The sequence below is a fragment of the Anas platyrhynchos genome, chromosome 12 (assembly GCF_047663525.1).
Source record: "Anas platyrhynchos isolate ZD024472 breed Pekin duck chromosome 12, IASCAAS_PekinDuck_T2T, whole genome shotgun sequence".
Classification (NCBI taxonomy): domain Eukaryota; kingdom Metazoa; phylum Chordata; class Aves; order Anseriformes; family Anatidae; genus Anas; species Anas platyrhynchos.
In genome coordinates, this window is record NC_092598.1 from 5,199,783 (window position 1) to 5,215,744 (window position 15,962).

The following is a 15,962-nucleotide window of genomic DNA, read 5'->3' on the forward strand; positions in this document are numbered from 1 at the left end:
GGTAGGACCATTATTATTAAGCATGGGGACTACACAGACGGGGACAAGTATCATCCATGCGCCAATTCAACCTAGTATAATAGTATTAAAATATCATTAAAATTATTTTCTCAATTAAAAATTATTTTCACAATTACATACAATATCTTTCAAAATAATATGAGCTATTATAAAAGACTGATTTTCTAGCAGGGTACTTTGACAGCTATTAATCACAAAGCAGTTAATTTCTGCTTAGGACTCCAGATTTTGTAAATTACACAAGTAGATGAGAGTGCAAAGAAGAACTCAAAGTAATCCTTCTGTCCTGATGGCCTGTTGTAGAAGAAAGGCACATCAGTGAGCTGAATTCCATGGCGTATGCAAGATAATTTAAATTTTGCATTCATTTCTAAGAAGTTTGAGGTGGAGCACCACTACTGCTGCCAGCCTGGATGCTGCTGGTTGGAAGAACCCAGCCCCAGCTACAGGCATCCAAGACAGCACAAAAGTCTATGCACAGGCTCAGTTAAAAGGAGAGAACCTCTCTAATGGGTGTTCATAAAATGTAGCACCTTGTTATTCTGATTACTTTAGTGTTTTAAGTTTAAACTTCCTAGGATTCACTGGAAAGTAGGAGAACATAGCAAAACTCAAGTTTTTTGCAGCCTCTGAAGATAAAGGACTGATGCTGTAAGATTACTGTAAGTTACAAAACCTCTACAAATCCAAAAGATACCCAGCTTTCAAGAGGTAAGATGTTCAGGAGGAACGGGTGGTGCTTCCTAACAGGCACTGTATGCCCTGCCCAGGCCTCTAGAGGAGATCACAGCCATTACAACAGAAGGCAATAATTGGTTGAAGTTAACTTTATTCCAAAATATGTATAATTTACAGGACTAAATAAGTGCTTCATTTGTGAACAAAATGTTTCAATACTTGTGAATAACTTACTAGTAGCTTTGTGTAACACTTCAGTTTCCAACATCAGGAAATATGAAACAGTATTTTGGCACAGGATTTTCTCTGCATGCATTAATATACTTAAATGTTTCACATAGGACAACATTCCTTCTTTGGGATTGTCACTTGTAAAACAGGTATAGGAAATGAAAACTTGCTTTTCTCTGCTTGTTGCAAGTTTGTTGGCTTACATAGCAAGAATCATACATCAACATCCCTTGAAAACTAAATTTGTCCACTAGATCAAAATCCCACCAGTGATGAGAAAAAACATTTTAAGGTCATTTTCCAGACGTATTAACTCACACATGCTTTGGGAAAGGCTCACCCGTGAGACTTATTACTCATCCATTCCAAACAGTTACAAGTTTAAATTAGATCATAATCAAATCTTGAATTCTGTAAGCTGCAAATAAAGGCTATTTTTCATATCTAGCTTTATTTTTATCATAGATGCACTTGCAAATATCTGTAAAATAGAATATTATCAGTCTAGCTCTGCATGCGAGTGCTTGAAGCATGCATGTAAAGCATTACTTGTTGTAAAATGGATGCTGCACGGTTTACATCATCACAAGCCATCTATTATATTCCATCGCTAGTTATGTTGAAGATACTCCTGAAAAGCCAGCATATGAAAAAGAATCAGATGGAAAGGATTTTTGTTGTTTGACTAGAGATCAGCAGCTCCTTTGGGAATTTCCACTGTTTCAGGCTGTCGGATTACATTCTCGGTGAAGCGGAAGAGTCGCACACGAGACAAACATAACATCACCCTGACTGCGAGGCAATGCAGAGTTGAACGACGTAGTTCCTCGATGCTGTTCATTGCATAGCAATGGCAATTGAAACAAGAAAATGCAATCATGCTCTAAGCAGCAAATCCTTCTAGCACTCATTTTGATTCACATCAACCATGAAAACAAACAAAAAAGACAGTAACAAAAGGAACAGAAGATGCACATCTGCACCATGCATTGAAGCAGCTTGCTACCACTGAGCAACCCTATCCTCATAGTGTTCATATGAAATCATCAACGGAGGTCTGTTTACAGTAGATCTCTTCTATTAGGAACTCAAGTATAGCAGCACCTTAAAACAAACATGAATGAAAATGCTTGCAAGGCCCACAGCATTAAAAACATTTTGGTGTGAATGTATTTGGAAGAGTAAGTTGTACATTAAGGTCATGTTTAAAAAAAAAAACACAAAACACTTCAAAAATAACTTAGAGGAAGCTATCTATACAACCTTCATGATAAAGGCAAGTAAGTTTGGTTCACCTATGAACTGTCATTTCAGTAACAGTTACTATTTTGCAAGTTGAGCACCTTATGTTGATTCACTGGGTATTTTATTGGTTTTACTTATGCCATATTTGAAAAAGTTATTTAAAAACAAACAAGAAACCCTCAAGATCTCTCAGATCAATGCATACATCTCTTTTCCAAGCCACACAGAAAGATCAATTTACATCTGACCAACCATGTGAGTGTTACCAGGATAAAGATTTCAAACAGTGGAAGGCCGTCACCTTTCTTTGTTCTGTTGCCTCCACACTCTCAGGGTACGTATGGCTAACAGGGAAATTTAACCTTTTGTTTTCAACAGAAAACATGACTGAGAGCGTGCCCTGGAATAAAATTTTGAAAGGAGTGTTAATTACATACATGTTACAGGTGCTGAAATGGTTAACAAGACAACATCTCCGAAGGCTGTCTTTACAGCTTTAAGTTAAATAGCTGCATGTATTACTATTACTATTATTTTATGATTTCATATCATTTGGAAGTGAGAAGTTTCTAGACACAAACAGCTTTGTATAGCTAAGAAGATGTGTCATTAATAAACTCTGACTTTAAACTAGCGATGTCTTTTAAGCTGACATGAAGAGCTAGGGGTAAGATTCGCTCCCTACTCAGAGCAGAAGCAAGTATTTACAGGTGTGTTAGGGGAAATAGACATAACTCTAACTCCTAAAGCAGAAGCAGCTTATCTACTCTCATACAAGCTTTTAGCATCAAATGACAAAAAAAAAAAAAAAAAAAACCACAAAAAAACACAACACACAAACAAACATGGAAGGCAACATGACAAGACTTAAGTTTTGGCTGCTTTGTGCTTCGCATAGAATGCATGTCCCAAATTTGCTTATGTTTCATTTCTGTCTGATTTTTTATATGCCTTGAAAGTGGGATGTATTTAACTTTTATAAGTCAGTGTTCTCTCAGAAGCCAAAAATTTCAAGCAGAACCACTCAGTTTTGCCTACATGTATACCCAATTCTATTAAACAGCACAAAACTACGTTCTGCTAAAACATATCCATGACTTACGAATATCTCCAGCTATCTGAAGAAGTGCAAGACACTGATATGTTTATTTTGAAATTGCTTGGAACAAGTTGGATCCATTAGACAGCGCAGCTAGCAAATACACCTTTTCTGACCAAGACTACGATGTTCTGTTAAGAATCAGTGAGGCTGAAATTACAGTAAACTGAATGCAAGATTAAAGTTTTTTTCTGATAAACTGATGATCTAGAAGTCCTGTGAAGTCTTTGAAAATAGTGTTACCACTAGTAATTTGTCAGGCTCTATGGGCATTTGCACTTGTTTTCTGAAGCTCTGACTATCCTTCCCAGAGACAGAAGACTGAACTTGCAGAAGCAGCAGTTGATACACAACAGTAAATCTCAGGCTAACTTCCTCCTTAAAAAATAAAGAAAAGCTCAAGCCAAACTACCAAACTAGTGACTAATTCAGTTTTAGAGTAGTATTACACAGACATCCAGATTGAGATCCAGTAATTGCAGCATAACTTAATTAAGCAGGAAATGCAAAGAGTAAGCACAAGTAATATTAGTATCACTTCCAGATAAAAATTTGTGCTCAGAGGCTGTGGAGAGTCTGATGTTACTTTCTGCATAGCGGTTCAAATGGCAGTAGAGGATACAAGAGAGAATTAGCAAAATAGAAAGTTGCTACTGATCAATACTTACAACAGAAACAGTGCCTCGAAAATCAAATCAGAGACAAACTGCAGAAAAAGGGAGATAAGTATCATTTCAGTACTACCAAGAAATAGTTCTGATTGAAATTTATTTTGAGAACAATGGCCAAAACAGAAAATTAACCATTTAAACAAATCTGTTTAATTTTTAAGAGTAAGTAGTATTGATCATGATTTTTTTCAGATCAGGTTTCAATAGGTTTCCTGAGGAATTCAGGAACTCTGAACAGTCTGTTGTAGTCTTTGCATTTGCACAAAAATACTTAATGTATCCAAAATAAGGGACGTATGCCACTAACATAGGATCCAAACTTGTTTCTTTTATGGGGAACCAAATTTCTGAAAAAAATACATTAATTTAGGGAAGCAGCTCACCGACGAAAGACAATGCGAGTACATTTAATGATTTTTTAATACTTTCAGTAAGTAACTTCATGTTGTAGTACTGTGCTCATCTAATTAAAGTTTAAACTTTTAAACTGATGAGGAAAGGAAATGGTATTTGCATGTTCTAACAGAACACACTTATAAATACTTTTAATTACAAAACACAATAAATGAGTAACAGCTGTATTGTAAGACTGTCCACACAAACCTTCCTTTTTTTTTTTTCTCCTGAGAGTCACTGTTGTTAAGGGTTGGCTTACACCTTAACAACATGATGATTCTCATTTGGATTTGTAAATTAGCTTAGAAGTCCTTGAAATGCCAGCTGGTCTCTCAGAAGGTTGAAACTCAAAGCCTTCTGTAATTCTGTTCCTCACCACTTGAGAGTTCTTCTCTTGCAGAAACAGACCAGCTTTCTATATTCAGAGGTAACAGTTTCTCACTTCTGCCTTCTACAGCTGTGAGAAATAGTTTTCCCCAACTCTCAATTCCCTTTATCTCAGTAATCTAGGAATCAGATTCATAGCAGCTTGTGTCTCTCTAGACAACTCGCACACTGACAATGGGGAAGCCTCTGCAAGCAGAAGCGTTCTCTGGTATTCCAGCTGGGGGAAGAAAGGAGAAGGAAAAACACTTTTAAAGCCCAAGGATGTAACACGAGTAGATAAACACTGCAATGCAATAAATTAACTCAATTTTGTCATTCACCTTATTTCTCAAAGTAGGTAGGCAAACAAAAACCGGTCACAACTTACAAAATAAAGAATTACAAATTATGTCTTCCTTTTCCAGTATATCTCACCCTCAAGATTAGAACTCTAGACCTTGTGAGAACTGGTGGGACTTTCCTAAAAAAGTAAAGCAAAATTGCTGTACTCCCGATGGAGAATACAAGATTTATTTATGCAGTTTCTTCAGCCAGCTCCTGAAAGTGTCTGAACACCCACCTAGAAGTGCTGAAAAACTAAAAAGGCAACGCATTCGTGGTTTCAGGCTTTTTTTTTTTTTTTTCCCTCCCCTCTCCTCAGGAGGAAAATGAAAGTTTCAGGGTTGAAGAGATGATCTCCAGCATCAATTGAGATACTTAGTAGCGTGTTGACTTAACCATGGCAATTTAAAGAGTAGTGGGAAGAGAGAATAAAATGGAAAGGTTTGCTCATTTTCAACAAAACAAGCTAGCTGCATTGGATGAGTAACTGAACTCCCACATCCTTCAGCTGAGGATACGGAGCTGCACAAAGTGTAGTGAGCCTTCAAAAACTAAGGCTTGGACAAACATCTACTGGCGGGCTGCCTAGTAAATACACAGCCAATAGCTCTCCTCTTATAATAGAGGAGCAAAATCTATTACAGGCCCAGGAATTTGACACAAAGATGTTTTGCTTTTCATTTAAGGTAACAGAAACTAAAACCTGCCCAGGACAAAACCAGAGGCCTACATTTTGCAGGTATTGTAAGGAGACAAAAATCAATTAAGGCCAAATTCCAGCATACATTCACAACTGGCTTACATTTTTCATGTAAATGCATCTACTGCAAGTATGGTACCGGGGTAAAATAAACATAAAATTGAGGGGTGACATGTTTCTCTTTGAAAAACCAGTCTGAGTTTTTGATTACACTCAGCAAACTCTCCAAAAGCAGCAGGCACCACCAGCTGCAGATCAATGTGCAAAAGGAAAATACACCTCCTCTTCCAAAGGGCTTTGGTGAGCTGATCTGGCAGCTCTGTTGTACAGAGCTCAGGCTGCTTTGCTTCTGGAAGCAGAAGTTCAAAGTCCAAAACCAGGAGAGTAGGTGCAGGAGTATCTTAGAGAATTTAATTTCTCACCTTTAAAGGTTTCTGTTAAGGTAATGGAAATATAAACCCTTATAACATTTCCCAGCTTGTATCTGGTAGAGGCTAGGGGAACTTCAGCAAAAACAAATTATTCCAGTTTTTGAGGCACAAGCATTATAACATTTGCATCTAACACTCAGCAATAATTTAAGCAGATCTCTCCTGAAGACTCTAAAAATGTTTTAAGTCCCATTTATTACACTAGCTAAAAAGACAACATATTTTTCTCTGTAATTATGTATTCTAAGTTATTTTCCTACCATTCAAAGGGCATCAGTGCCACCTGGGGGAAAAAACCTACTGCTTTCTACATCTTTTCTTTTAAAAAAACCCTCAATGTTCAATAATTCAAGAGTCTAAGTGTATCTAAGCCTGTTGGACAGGTGTTTGGAAAATACTGACTTATACAGGAGAGAGAACTGTGAAGGCATAAAGTAAAAGACAACAATACAGCTTATTATGTCCATGCCAGATTTAAAATACAAGCTACTAAAAAAAAAAAAAAGTAAACAGAAGTAGCTTACACTAAGAGAATCCTCCCCCGTAAGTTCAGGGAAGCATCAGAATTGGACAGGTCAGGTTTTGGTCCAGCACAACGGAACCCTATATATAAGCCAGAAATAGATATATATGGGACACCTTGGAAAGTTCTTCCATTTAAGTGAAGCAGTATCAGCTTTGTAAAGAAGTCTGAGCAAAAAACATAGGCACCACAAACTTCTGTTTAAGGTTCAACCATACATTAATGTTATGCCCTCCCCCAGCCCGCCTTTACGCACACATGGTGTATGTTGAATTTACATACTCAATGAAGTACCTTCAGCATGAGAAGTCTCTTAGGCCAACTGCACGCAGTAACTACATTCAACAATGCAAAATGGGTGACTTGGTCAATCTCTCTCTCTCCCACCCCAATAATTTAATTTCAAACCACACAAAACAGTTTTGTGACACAGTACTCAATGGCTGGGCTTGTCAGAGCTCTGAAACAAGGAGCACAGCTCTTCACAGGTCTGTGTTTCTACCGAACTGAACTGGGACTCCATTGTATTCCAGGCTAAGTCAGCCAGAAGAAAGTCATCCATTGCTGTCTGTGTCTCGTTGCTGGTAAGGAATAAATTCCCCAGATTCTCAAAGCAGCTGTCCATAGTCTGTGTTTCAGCACTACTGAGCTGGACTTTGCTTTCTATGCTCTGATTAGGTATGTTTTTAGTGGCAGGATATACTTCTGTCTGGGTTTCTGTATCCGATGAGTCAGTACTCATGGAGAAACTAGACTGCTTCAGAATGCTTCCTAAAGGCAGGTGGGTATTACTGTCCAAGAAGAAATTCAAGTCTGTCTGTGTCTGTGTGTCAAACATCTCCAAACCTAAGAAGTTAGAATTCCCTCTGCAGCTATACGATTGAGTGGCACTATCTGAAAATAAGAAATCGGTCTGAGTTTCAATGTCCAGCGACTCCAAAACTGGCTCAGAGTTTAGGGTACCAAGCTCGCTCTCTTCAGTCTGAGTTTGGATATTGGATGCTGAAAAGAACTCCTCAATGTCAAAGTCTATTCCTGTGCTCTGTGATGGACCAGATGGCAGATGTGTGTCAGCATTAGAGCTAGTCTCGGACAAAAGGCCACGATTATCCAGGGTCTGGCCAGACATGTTTCCTGAAAAGATATTTTCCAGATCACTTAGCAAGTCCATTGTCTGCGTTTGATTATCCATCGTATTTTGAGGTGGAAGTATATTAGTCTGGGTATTAAAGCCGATAAGGGATTCAGACTTGACTGTATCTTGATTGAGGCTCTTGCAATTACTCCTCTGCAGCAAGGCTTGATCAATATTTGCAGTCATTAAATTGTTTTCTGGAAGCTCAATCTGAGTAGAAACATTGTATGATGAATGAACGTTGTCAAAGATGTCACCGCACATGACAGCCTGGTCCATTTGCACTCTTCCATCAATGGAGTCCTGTGTTCTACTGGTTTGTGTCTCTCTAGAAATGCCACATGTAGGGAAACAAACCTGACTGAAATCATCAGTCTGAGCAGCTATGGATGAAGTCAGTTTGGAAGCAGGCAGCAGCGTCTGTGTTTGTACACTGATGGGTAGTGAAACCTGTGAACTAAATGACAGATCTGTCTGAGAGCAAGAAGACACAGAAGAATCGGGAGTCCAGGCTGCAGCCGGCACAAAGTTCTGTGAAATATAAGATAAGTCAGTCTGTACATTTATTGAAGAAATGTTACTCTTATGACAAACATTCCCCGGTTCTTGACCTGGGCTATTTGGTGCAACCTTGTCCAAGTCAACTTGCACACCAGTGCTTACTGGTTCCTTATCACCAGAATTTGTTACTTTTGAGACAGGCATAGTGTCTTTAAATACAAGAGTTTCTGCCTCCAGTGCTGGAATCAGAATTCCTACAGACTGAGGCAATAAGTGAACGGTACTTAAAACTGAACCTTGATTATCAACAGCCACTACAACAGGTTTGACAGAAGAATCTGTTGCAGACACATACACAGGCAAGTGAGCGAGCTGCATCACTGGAAGTTTAACCAAAGCCACCTTGGGCTTTGGCAAAAGCATCTTCGGTGTACATTTTGGCTGTACTTGCTTCGTGAGGTTAGAATTGCAGGAACCTTCAAAAGAGGCCACTAGTTTCACTTCAGATGACTCCAATTCCTGAGTGCCAGGATTACTATTATGTGTATCGATGAGTGCTTTATTTGCTTTCTCTGCCAACTGCTGATTATGTACGGAGGTTTCCATTTTCCTTTTCTTACTAGGAGGATCCCTGTGAATACGAGATCAATAATTTATATTCTCTTCAAGCATAAAACATCTGCCTTCCATGTTTTGAATCAAGACATTGAAAACAAACTCAGGTCCCAGAGGAGGCTGGAGATGACAGGACAACCAATCCTGATTAACATACCAAAAAATCTCCATGCACCTTAGTGTTGTAAAATTTCATTCCTTACTCTCCCATTTATGAAAAATATATATATATACATTTTTTATGAAGACCTATGTTCTAAAAGGAGGTTGAGAAACTATTTTCCCCTTTGTATGTTAAGCACTCTGATTTGAAGATGTTTACTCTGTTATTTTGATGTGAACTCAGACTGAGTATTGATGAAACAGAGTTTATAAAATTAGCACACAGGTAAAGGTCTCTCATGGAAACAGGATACAATTAGCACTCCCTCACACAAAATTTTGCAGCCGTTCAATCTCCAAGGAATACAGGCTAGGCCTCAGGAAACAGACTGTCCTTTATGAAATATACATACACACTTTAAGACAACTATAAATCAAAATATGTATATATAGGCTTTTTTTTTTTTTTTTTTAAAGAGAAGAATCCACTAAAACTTGCAAGGGTGACTAGACTATACAGGAAAAACTCAACTGCATTGCACACCAGTTACCAGCTGTAAACATTTCCAAATCATCTCTACTTTCACGGAACTGTAAAAGCACTTCCAACAAGTGTTAGCAGTAACTCACTGTTTTATATACAATGAAAACTGAAAATTGATCTTATTGATTAGACATTCATCACTGCCTGAAACAAAACAAACTGCTAAAAGCAACAAAACGAAGAAACTGCTGGATAGTTAAAACAATGTGAGCCAATCTCAAAAGTAATCAACAGAAAGAAGACAAAAAGACAGTATATGGGACACCGAGGACTCAGAGATGAATACAAATAGCATCAGTTTAATTGATTCACTTTTACCTGTGCTCTGCAGGAATTTCGTGGCCAGTTCTGTAAATATGAGACAGTAATGCTGGCCTGCTGGCATATGGGCACCCGCAAGTACACCGGAAAGTCTTGCCACAGTCCTCTATGTGCCGTTTCAAATACCATTCTGTACCATAGGAGTTACTACATTTATCACATTTGTGCTTCTTTTCAGCATGCATCTTCATAAAGTGCTACAATATACAATGAAAAGCAAACATTAGCCTTCAGGTAAGCTAAAGATGAATTAGAGGAAACATTAATATTTACATTTTTACTTTATTTTTTAAATAGTACTGAAGAGTAGAATTAGAATCTTTCGAGTCTCATTAGGAAGAGTTACAAACTTAAAGAATTCAACAGAAACCATTAAGGTTTGCAAATCTTGTACTACGTGCATCTTACAATACACACTACCTTCAAGTTAAGAAAACTTGGGATTGAATAGAAAAGTTTCCTTGCCCAAGCTGGAGTACAGGTGACTAGTGAAATGTAACAATTAACAAGTTTTTATTTGCATGTATGCTGTGTATACACAAAATTCATACTATTTTCAGCTAAGCCGTGAGAATGGTCTCTTGGGAGGTGCCCGATCATATTAGCTCTTTATCAGCAGCTTTCACCACTTCAAAATGCAGATAAAAATGTATGTGCCCTAATGCCATTGGAATTTTCTTATTGACATTAATGAACTACAGGTGAATCTTGCCAAAGAGTGTGGCAAGTACATGTTGCAACATGGAGACACTCCTGAGGATCTACAACTGAGCAAAGAGTTTCAAGTCAAACAAATCAACTTCAGAGCAAACATCAGAACTTTTTATTTATGGCACCAAGTGCTAGATACCCATTCTCCTAGGAACCAGGTACCACAGGTGACCAGAGAAGAGTGGGGTTTTTAATCCCACACAATGAAACAAGTCACGTAGAACTCTACTCATGTAGAGTTTCTGCATATACTTATATATGCTGGGTGCTCGTATCCAAATGCAAAAGCATACACTCTTTGGAGACGAGATGATCAGTATCAAAACAATATAAGAATAATACTTTAGGAAAAAGAATTACCTGTTTCACAAGAGAAAATTGGGAAAATGGTCTGTTTGGTCCTCTAGGGCAGCCTTCGATAGGACAGCAGTAGAATTTCTGTGGAGTTTTCAACCCTTTCCTTATGGGTGCATTAAATTTTCCATCCTGAAAAAGAATAAATTGACAACAATTCTACAGGTCTGCATACTAAAGGCACCACCCAGGACATACATCAACTTTATTAGTTTATGCAGTGGAAAGTTCTAATAGAATTTTCCCCCTATGTGGATGCTACCTTGCAAATTTACAAGAAATACATCAGAATTACCAAGTGAAATCACAACAAGCTCTACAGAGCGCTGGTACTGTACTGTTCTACTTCTACTGAGATATTTGCTTGAGGTTGCAAGTTATACCCATCTTTTGTGCTATTTGAGCCAAAAAGCTTTCCCTACAGCTACTACACTACACTGCCAATTCAATGTGTAGCACAGTCTACCTGAAGCTCTGTTAAAGTAAGTCATATATTGTATAACAATTTTCTGACACTAGAATTTTGCTGGCACTATTTAGAGTTGACCTGAAGAATGAAGAAATGAAGAATGCAAGTACACACTGCCACTTAATTCAGATCATAAACCAAAATTCACTTATTCTATGAAACTTGTAACTGGTATGCTAATTCTGAACCTCCAAATATGAAGCAACTGATACACCCGTGTATTCCAATAATATATATAATATACCTCATTGACTTTATCATATGCATACAACAGAAGGACATAACTGACTCAAAAAGGACCTCAAAAATACATATAAAAAGGACACGCTGATGGGATTATCCAGATTGCTCAACAAAGAATCAATCCTATTGAGGACACAGCCCTGGAAACCAGACAAGACACATCCCTCTAGACATAACCTAACTGGAAGAGTCCCAGTGGAAGCATCAAACAAGTGTCCTAGCAAAAAAAAAAAATAAAAGCAAACAATTAGCAAAAAAATGATGCTCAGAGTAGCTGAGTCTCCTTACACCGTGAGACTGAGTAGAGGCCGACCAAGTCCCCAGAGCCAGTTAAAGCAGGCCAGCAGGCCATGATGCATCTCCACGATCATTATTCAGGTGCGAGTTACTGGAGCATGCCCTAATTGAGCTCTGTGTCTGCTTTTCCTCAGTGAGATAACAATCGGAGCACACACGGGAAGTGTTGAAATGTTGATTTCGTACCACCGACTCCCTAACTATGTTCTCTGGGCAGATCTCCAGCTGTTCCTGCTTACACAGGTTAGACCATCCGCAAGGAATCTACACCACGCAGCAGCAGGATCAGGTGAAGTAAACACGCAGTACTCACAACAGCTGCCAGAGCAGCGGGCTCGCTGCTTCACCTGCTCTTCTTACCCAGCTACAGCCATAACCCAACAGCTCTGGGTGCTGAGCAACTAGAAGCTTGTTATTGAAGCATTTACTTCACCTGCACTTCAGGAATATCACAAGTTAGTGGGACACTTCTAAGATTCTATTTTAACTCAATCTAAGATACCTGAAATGTCACTTACACTTCCACATGCTCAACATTGCTATGAGTTCATTTGGATTAATGACGTACTGTACGCAAGAAAGGAAAGTTTAGAGTATCTTGATCAAAATGATCAGCTGCCAGTTCACACAGGCACAAAAACCCAGCAGCAGATGAACTCTCTAAAAATGGAGTTTTCATGCAATGTTTTAATATTTTAAGCATTTTCTGTATGTGCAGCAGCTTTTCCCATGGATGAGCCTTTCACAAACAGGCAGGTTTTTATCTCTGCTGAGTAATTCCTGAGAAATTTAGTTGCTCCAGCCACACTGCAATTACTCTTGTTAACCCCAAATTTACCCAAAAACAATTTTACCAGATGCAAGCCAAAGTGTACAGGAGGAATAAAAGGTTTACCTTTAATTCAAAACTACATTTGGTCTCTCCTGCTGCTGATGAAATCACCAAGCCTCAGCAAGCAGCAATTTGAGTTGCTTAGAAGTGTGTTATATCTAACGTTACAGTTCAGTAAATAACACAGCAATATGTTCAGGCACTTAGGTAAACTGGTGTCAGATTTTTAAAAACTACCCAAGTACTAACACAGAGAATAAAGCCAAGCATTTAAAAGCTATGTGTACACAAGTGATGCATTTCTTCAGTAAAGAGAAGGGCATTTACCCTTACTATAAAAACCTAGTGTGGTAGTGCAACATTTGCATTTGGGTAACTGACCCGAAGCTTAAGCTGTCCTCTCCAGTCCACCACTGGCAAGTCTGCTCGCTATCACTGCAACCCACAGAACACTCTCCTTTGCATCAATTCCTCTAGCTGCATTTTTAAAGCACACAGATGTCTTCCCCTTCTCTCCCTACAATAATATAGACAAAAGACAGAACGATTCAAAAACTTTTCAAGCCTAATACATTAAAGTCCAGCTTCTAGCCATTGTCCTCATTTGTTCACTGGCTTACTTAAGCTAAGGAGCCAGAAAACAAGCAGTTAGGAATCAACACTTCATCATATCTTCTTCTTTGTTAGGCCAAACAAACCAAATTCTTCTAATTTCCCTTTGTCAGCCACCCTTGCCATTCATCATCCTTAGCTGCTCTTTTCTACACCTCTCTGGGGTTTGTTTTAGCTTATTTGAATCAGATTCCTGCCTGGCAGCAGAGACAGAGGATGTCCTTCTGAAACATTTCAGGCTTGTCCTTCTCACAGCAGCATTACCCTAAAGGGTCCCATGCCTGTGACCAGGTAATTTGTGTGTTTCCCATTTCAGTTACATCTGTTACAAATGAGGACTGGTCAATTCTGTTATTAGTTCACAGGACTAGGACCTTTCACAAGGTCATCTTGCTTTCTTACATAAATGTCGCCTGCTGCAGTCACAATACCTCATCATTTTTGTTATTGCAAGATCTTATTGGTACTAACTCTACTAATGACAATTAACCATGTCAACCTTCAGCACTACGACATCCTCTTCTTCCTTAGCACTTCCTTACTAGCTCATTTGCTAAGCCCTATTTTCACTAATACCTTGTGTATCACCGACAAATAAGAACTACTACATTCTTTTACTCTTGGCAATCAGGTCTTCCCTAAACTGTACTTGGTGTCCGCTGCATATGCTCAGAGTATGAGCTCAAAACTTAAAGGACGTCTGCTGAACCTGAACGACTGCTCCCTTTGTGCCTCTGCTCGTACTTACATGCAAGATACAATGAATAAATAAGACAAACGTTGTCAGCAAATATCACATTTCTACTCAGTCTGTTTTTTCCCCACCACTTTCAAGTGGAAACTGAAATAATAAAATTGACAGCAAACATTAACGAGGAAATCTGGTGTGAATATGGAAATAGAGCAACTGCAGAGAGGAGATTGCAAGAGTCCTTGAGACTATCCCCTTTTGTTCATCATGAGCTCAAACACATTGTTGACGCTAATTTGCCATTTTACTAAACAAATGTTTGTTGTTTACAGGCCGTGGCTGCATTTTCAGAAAGCAGCTGGGAACGCTCCTCTTGAAGTTGTCCGGGAACAGCATTCCCCCTCACACATCCCGCATTGTCATTTGGAGAAAAATAAGGGCATCGTTATGAAATGCCCACACTCAGAAACATGCTGGCTCAGCTGGGGCCCCTGCCCTCCTCCCCCCAGACACACTGTACATGCTCTCAGCAGTACATCAGCAACGAGGGCGTTCCTCCCAAATGGCATCCATGGGGTTTTGGTGCTGTTATTCAGACATGAAAAATAAATAACTAAATAAAGATCAGCCCAACTTTAACACTCAGTGTTTGGATTATGGTGCTGCTGTTATTCAGGCATTAAAAAAACAAGTCTTAGAATCATTATGGTTGGAAAAGCCCTCCACGATCATCTGGACCAGCCATCCCCCTGCTGCCAACATCACCCACAAAACCACGTCCCCAGGCACCACGTCCAGCCTTTCCTTGAACACCCCCAGGGACAGGGACGCCACCAATTCCAGGGCAGTTATAACAGTCAGCGTTGGGATTGTGCTGCCGCTGTTACTGAGGCATTAAGAAATAAATAACGCTCTTATTGAGGCAATAAAAATAAATACGAATACAGTCAGCCCAACCGTAACACTGGGCGTTTGGGCTGTGAGGCTGACTGGTAAGGGTGGGGGCCGCGGTGTGTGGCAGCTGACAGGCGGGACCCCGCCTCACCGCAGGGAGGTGATAAAGGTGATAAAGGTATTGATAACGGTGATCCAAGCCCCGACCGCCCAAGCCCCTCATGTTCGGGGGCCGGCCCCGCAGCGGTTTCTGAGCGGCATCCCCCCCACAGCGCTCTCACACCCCCCTCTCACACGCTTTCTCCACAAGGAGAGGATTTAAAGGAGGGGGCGGCGGCAGGACCCGGAGCCTCCCTCCCCTCCCCTTCCCCTTCTCCCCTCAGCGCCGGGCCAGGCCGGGCCGTGAGGCGCTGGCGGCCCCGCTCCCCCCCCCTCACCCCCCCCCTCCCCGTGTCGGGGCGGTACCTGCATGCGGTGCGCCTTGCTGAGGTGCATGCTGAGCGCGGGGCTGTTGGGCAGCACCTTGGCGCAGCCGGGCACGGTGCACAGGATGTTGGTGCGCACCTGGCACAGCTCCGTCACCGACGGCCGCACCAGCTCCCGGGCGGGAGCCGCCTCCCCCCCCACCCCTCCTCCGCCAGCACCCGGCGGCAGTGCCGCCTGCCCTGGCCCCGCGCCCCGCCGCGCCGCCGCCGCCATCTTGGTGTCAGGTGCTCGGCCGGAGCTTCCGCCGCGCGGCACCGCCCCGCCGCGACGTCACCGCCCCCTCGGTGTGACGTCACGCCCGCTGCCGTTACGTCACGCGGCTGGGGCCGAACGGGGACGAGCCTGCTCCTGGGCTCGGCCGGCCCCGCTGCGCTTCTGTCCTGCCAGCCTCGTCGTGCAGTTCCTGTAATTAGTAATTAACAAGCTGCTTGCCTGCAGTCCGGTGTGGTTGT

At 40.7% G+C, this 15,962-nt stretch overlaps 1 protein-coding gene across 17 annotated transcripts; it reads right to left on the reverse strand.

The window, feature by feature from the left end:
• Positions 1 to 833: 833 nt before the first annotated feature.
• On the reverse strand, positions 834 to 15,760 carry ATMIN (ATM interactor). Of its 17 annotated transcripts, none has more exons than XR_005268976.2 (7): positions 15,490 to 15,760; positions 10,993 to 11,118; positions 9,919 to 10,118; positions 6,998 to 8,970; positions 6,705 to 6,783; positions 3,943 to 3,980; positions 834 to 1,763 (listed from the first exon to the last, which is right to left on the reverse strand). XR_005268976.2 is itself a non-coding variant. In XM_027466768.3 (4 exons), the coding sequence occupies exons 1-4, from the start codon at positions 15,721 to 15,723 to the stop codon at positions 7,140 to 7,142; spliced, it is 2,391 nt and encodes a 796-aa protein (XP_027322569.2). In that variant the 5' UTR covers positions 15,724 to 15,760; the 3' UTR covers positions 834 to 7,139. The 17 variants fall into 17 exon arrangements, 1 of the variants encoding a protein (XP_027322569.2); XR_005268974.2 differs by having other exon boundaries at positions 834 to 2,034; XR_005268971.2 differs by having other exon boundaries at positions 834 to 2,575.
• Between the last annotated feature and the right edge of the window lie 202 nt (positions 15,761 to 15,962).

Bases quoted from the DNA above. Each gene is read 5' to 3' on its own strand.
- ATMIN (XM_027466768.3), bottom strand. From the start codon at position 15,723: ATGGCGGCGGCGGCGCGGCGGGGCGCGGGGCCAGGGCAGGCGGCACTG. The intron at 11,119-15,489 runs GTACCGCCCCGA...ATTCTTTTTCAG, and splicing joins GCAAGGCGCACCGCATGCAG to GATGGAAAATTTAATGCACC. The intron at 10,119-10,992 runs GTAATTCTTTTT...TGTATATTGTAG, and splicing joins AATTTTCTCTTGTGAAACAG to CACTTTATGAAGATGCATGC.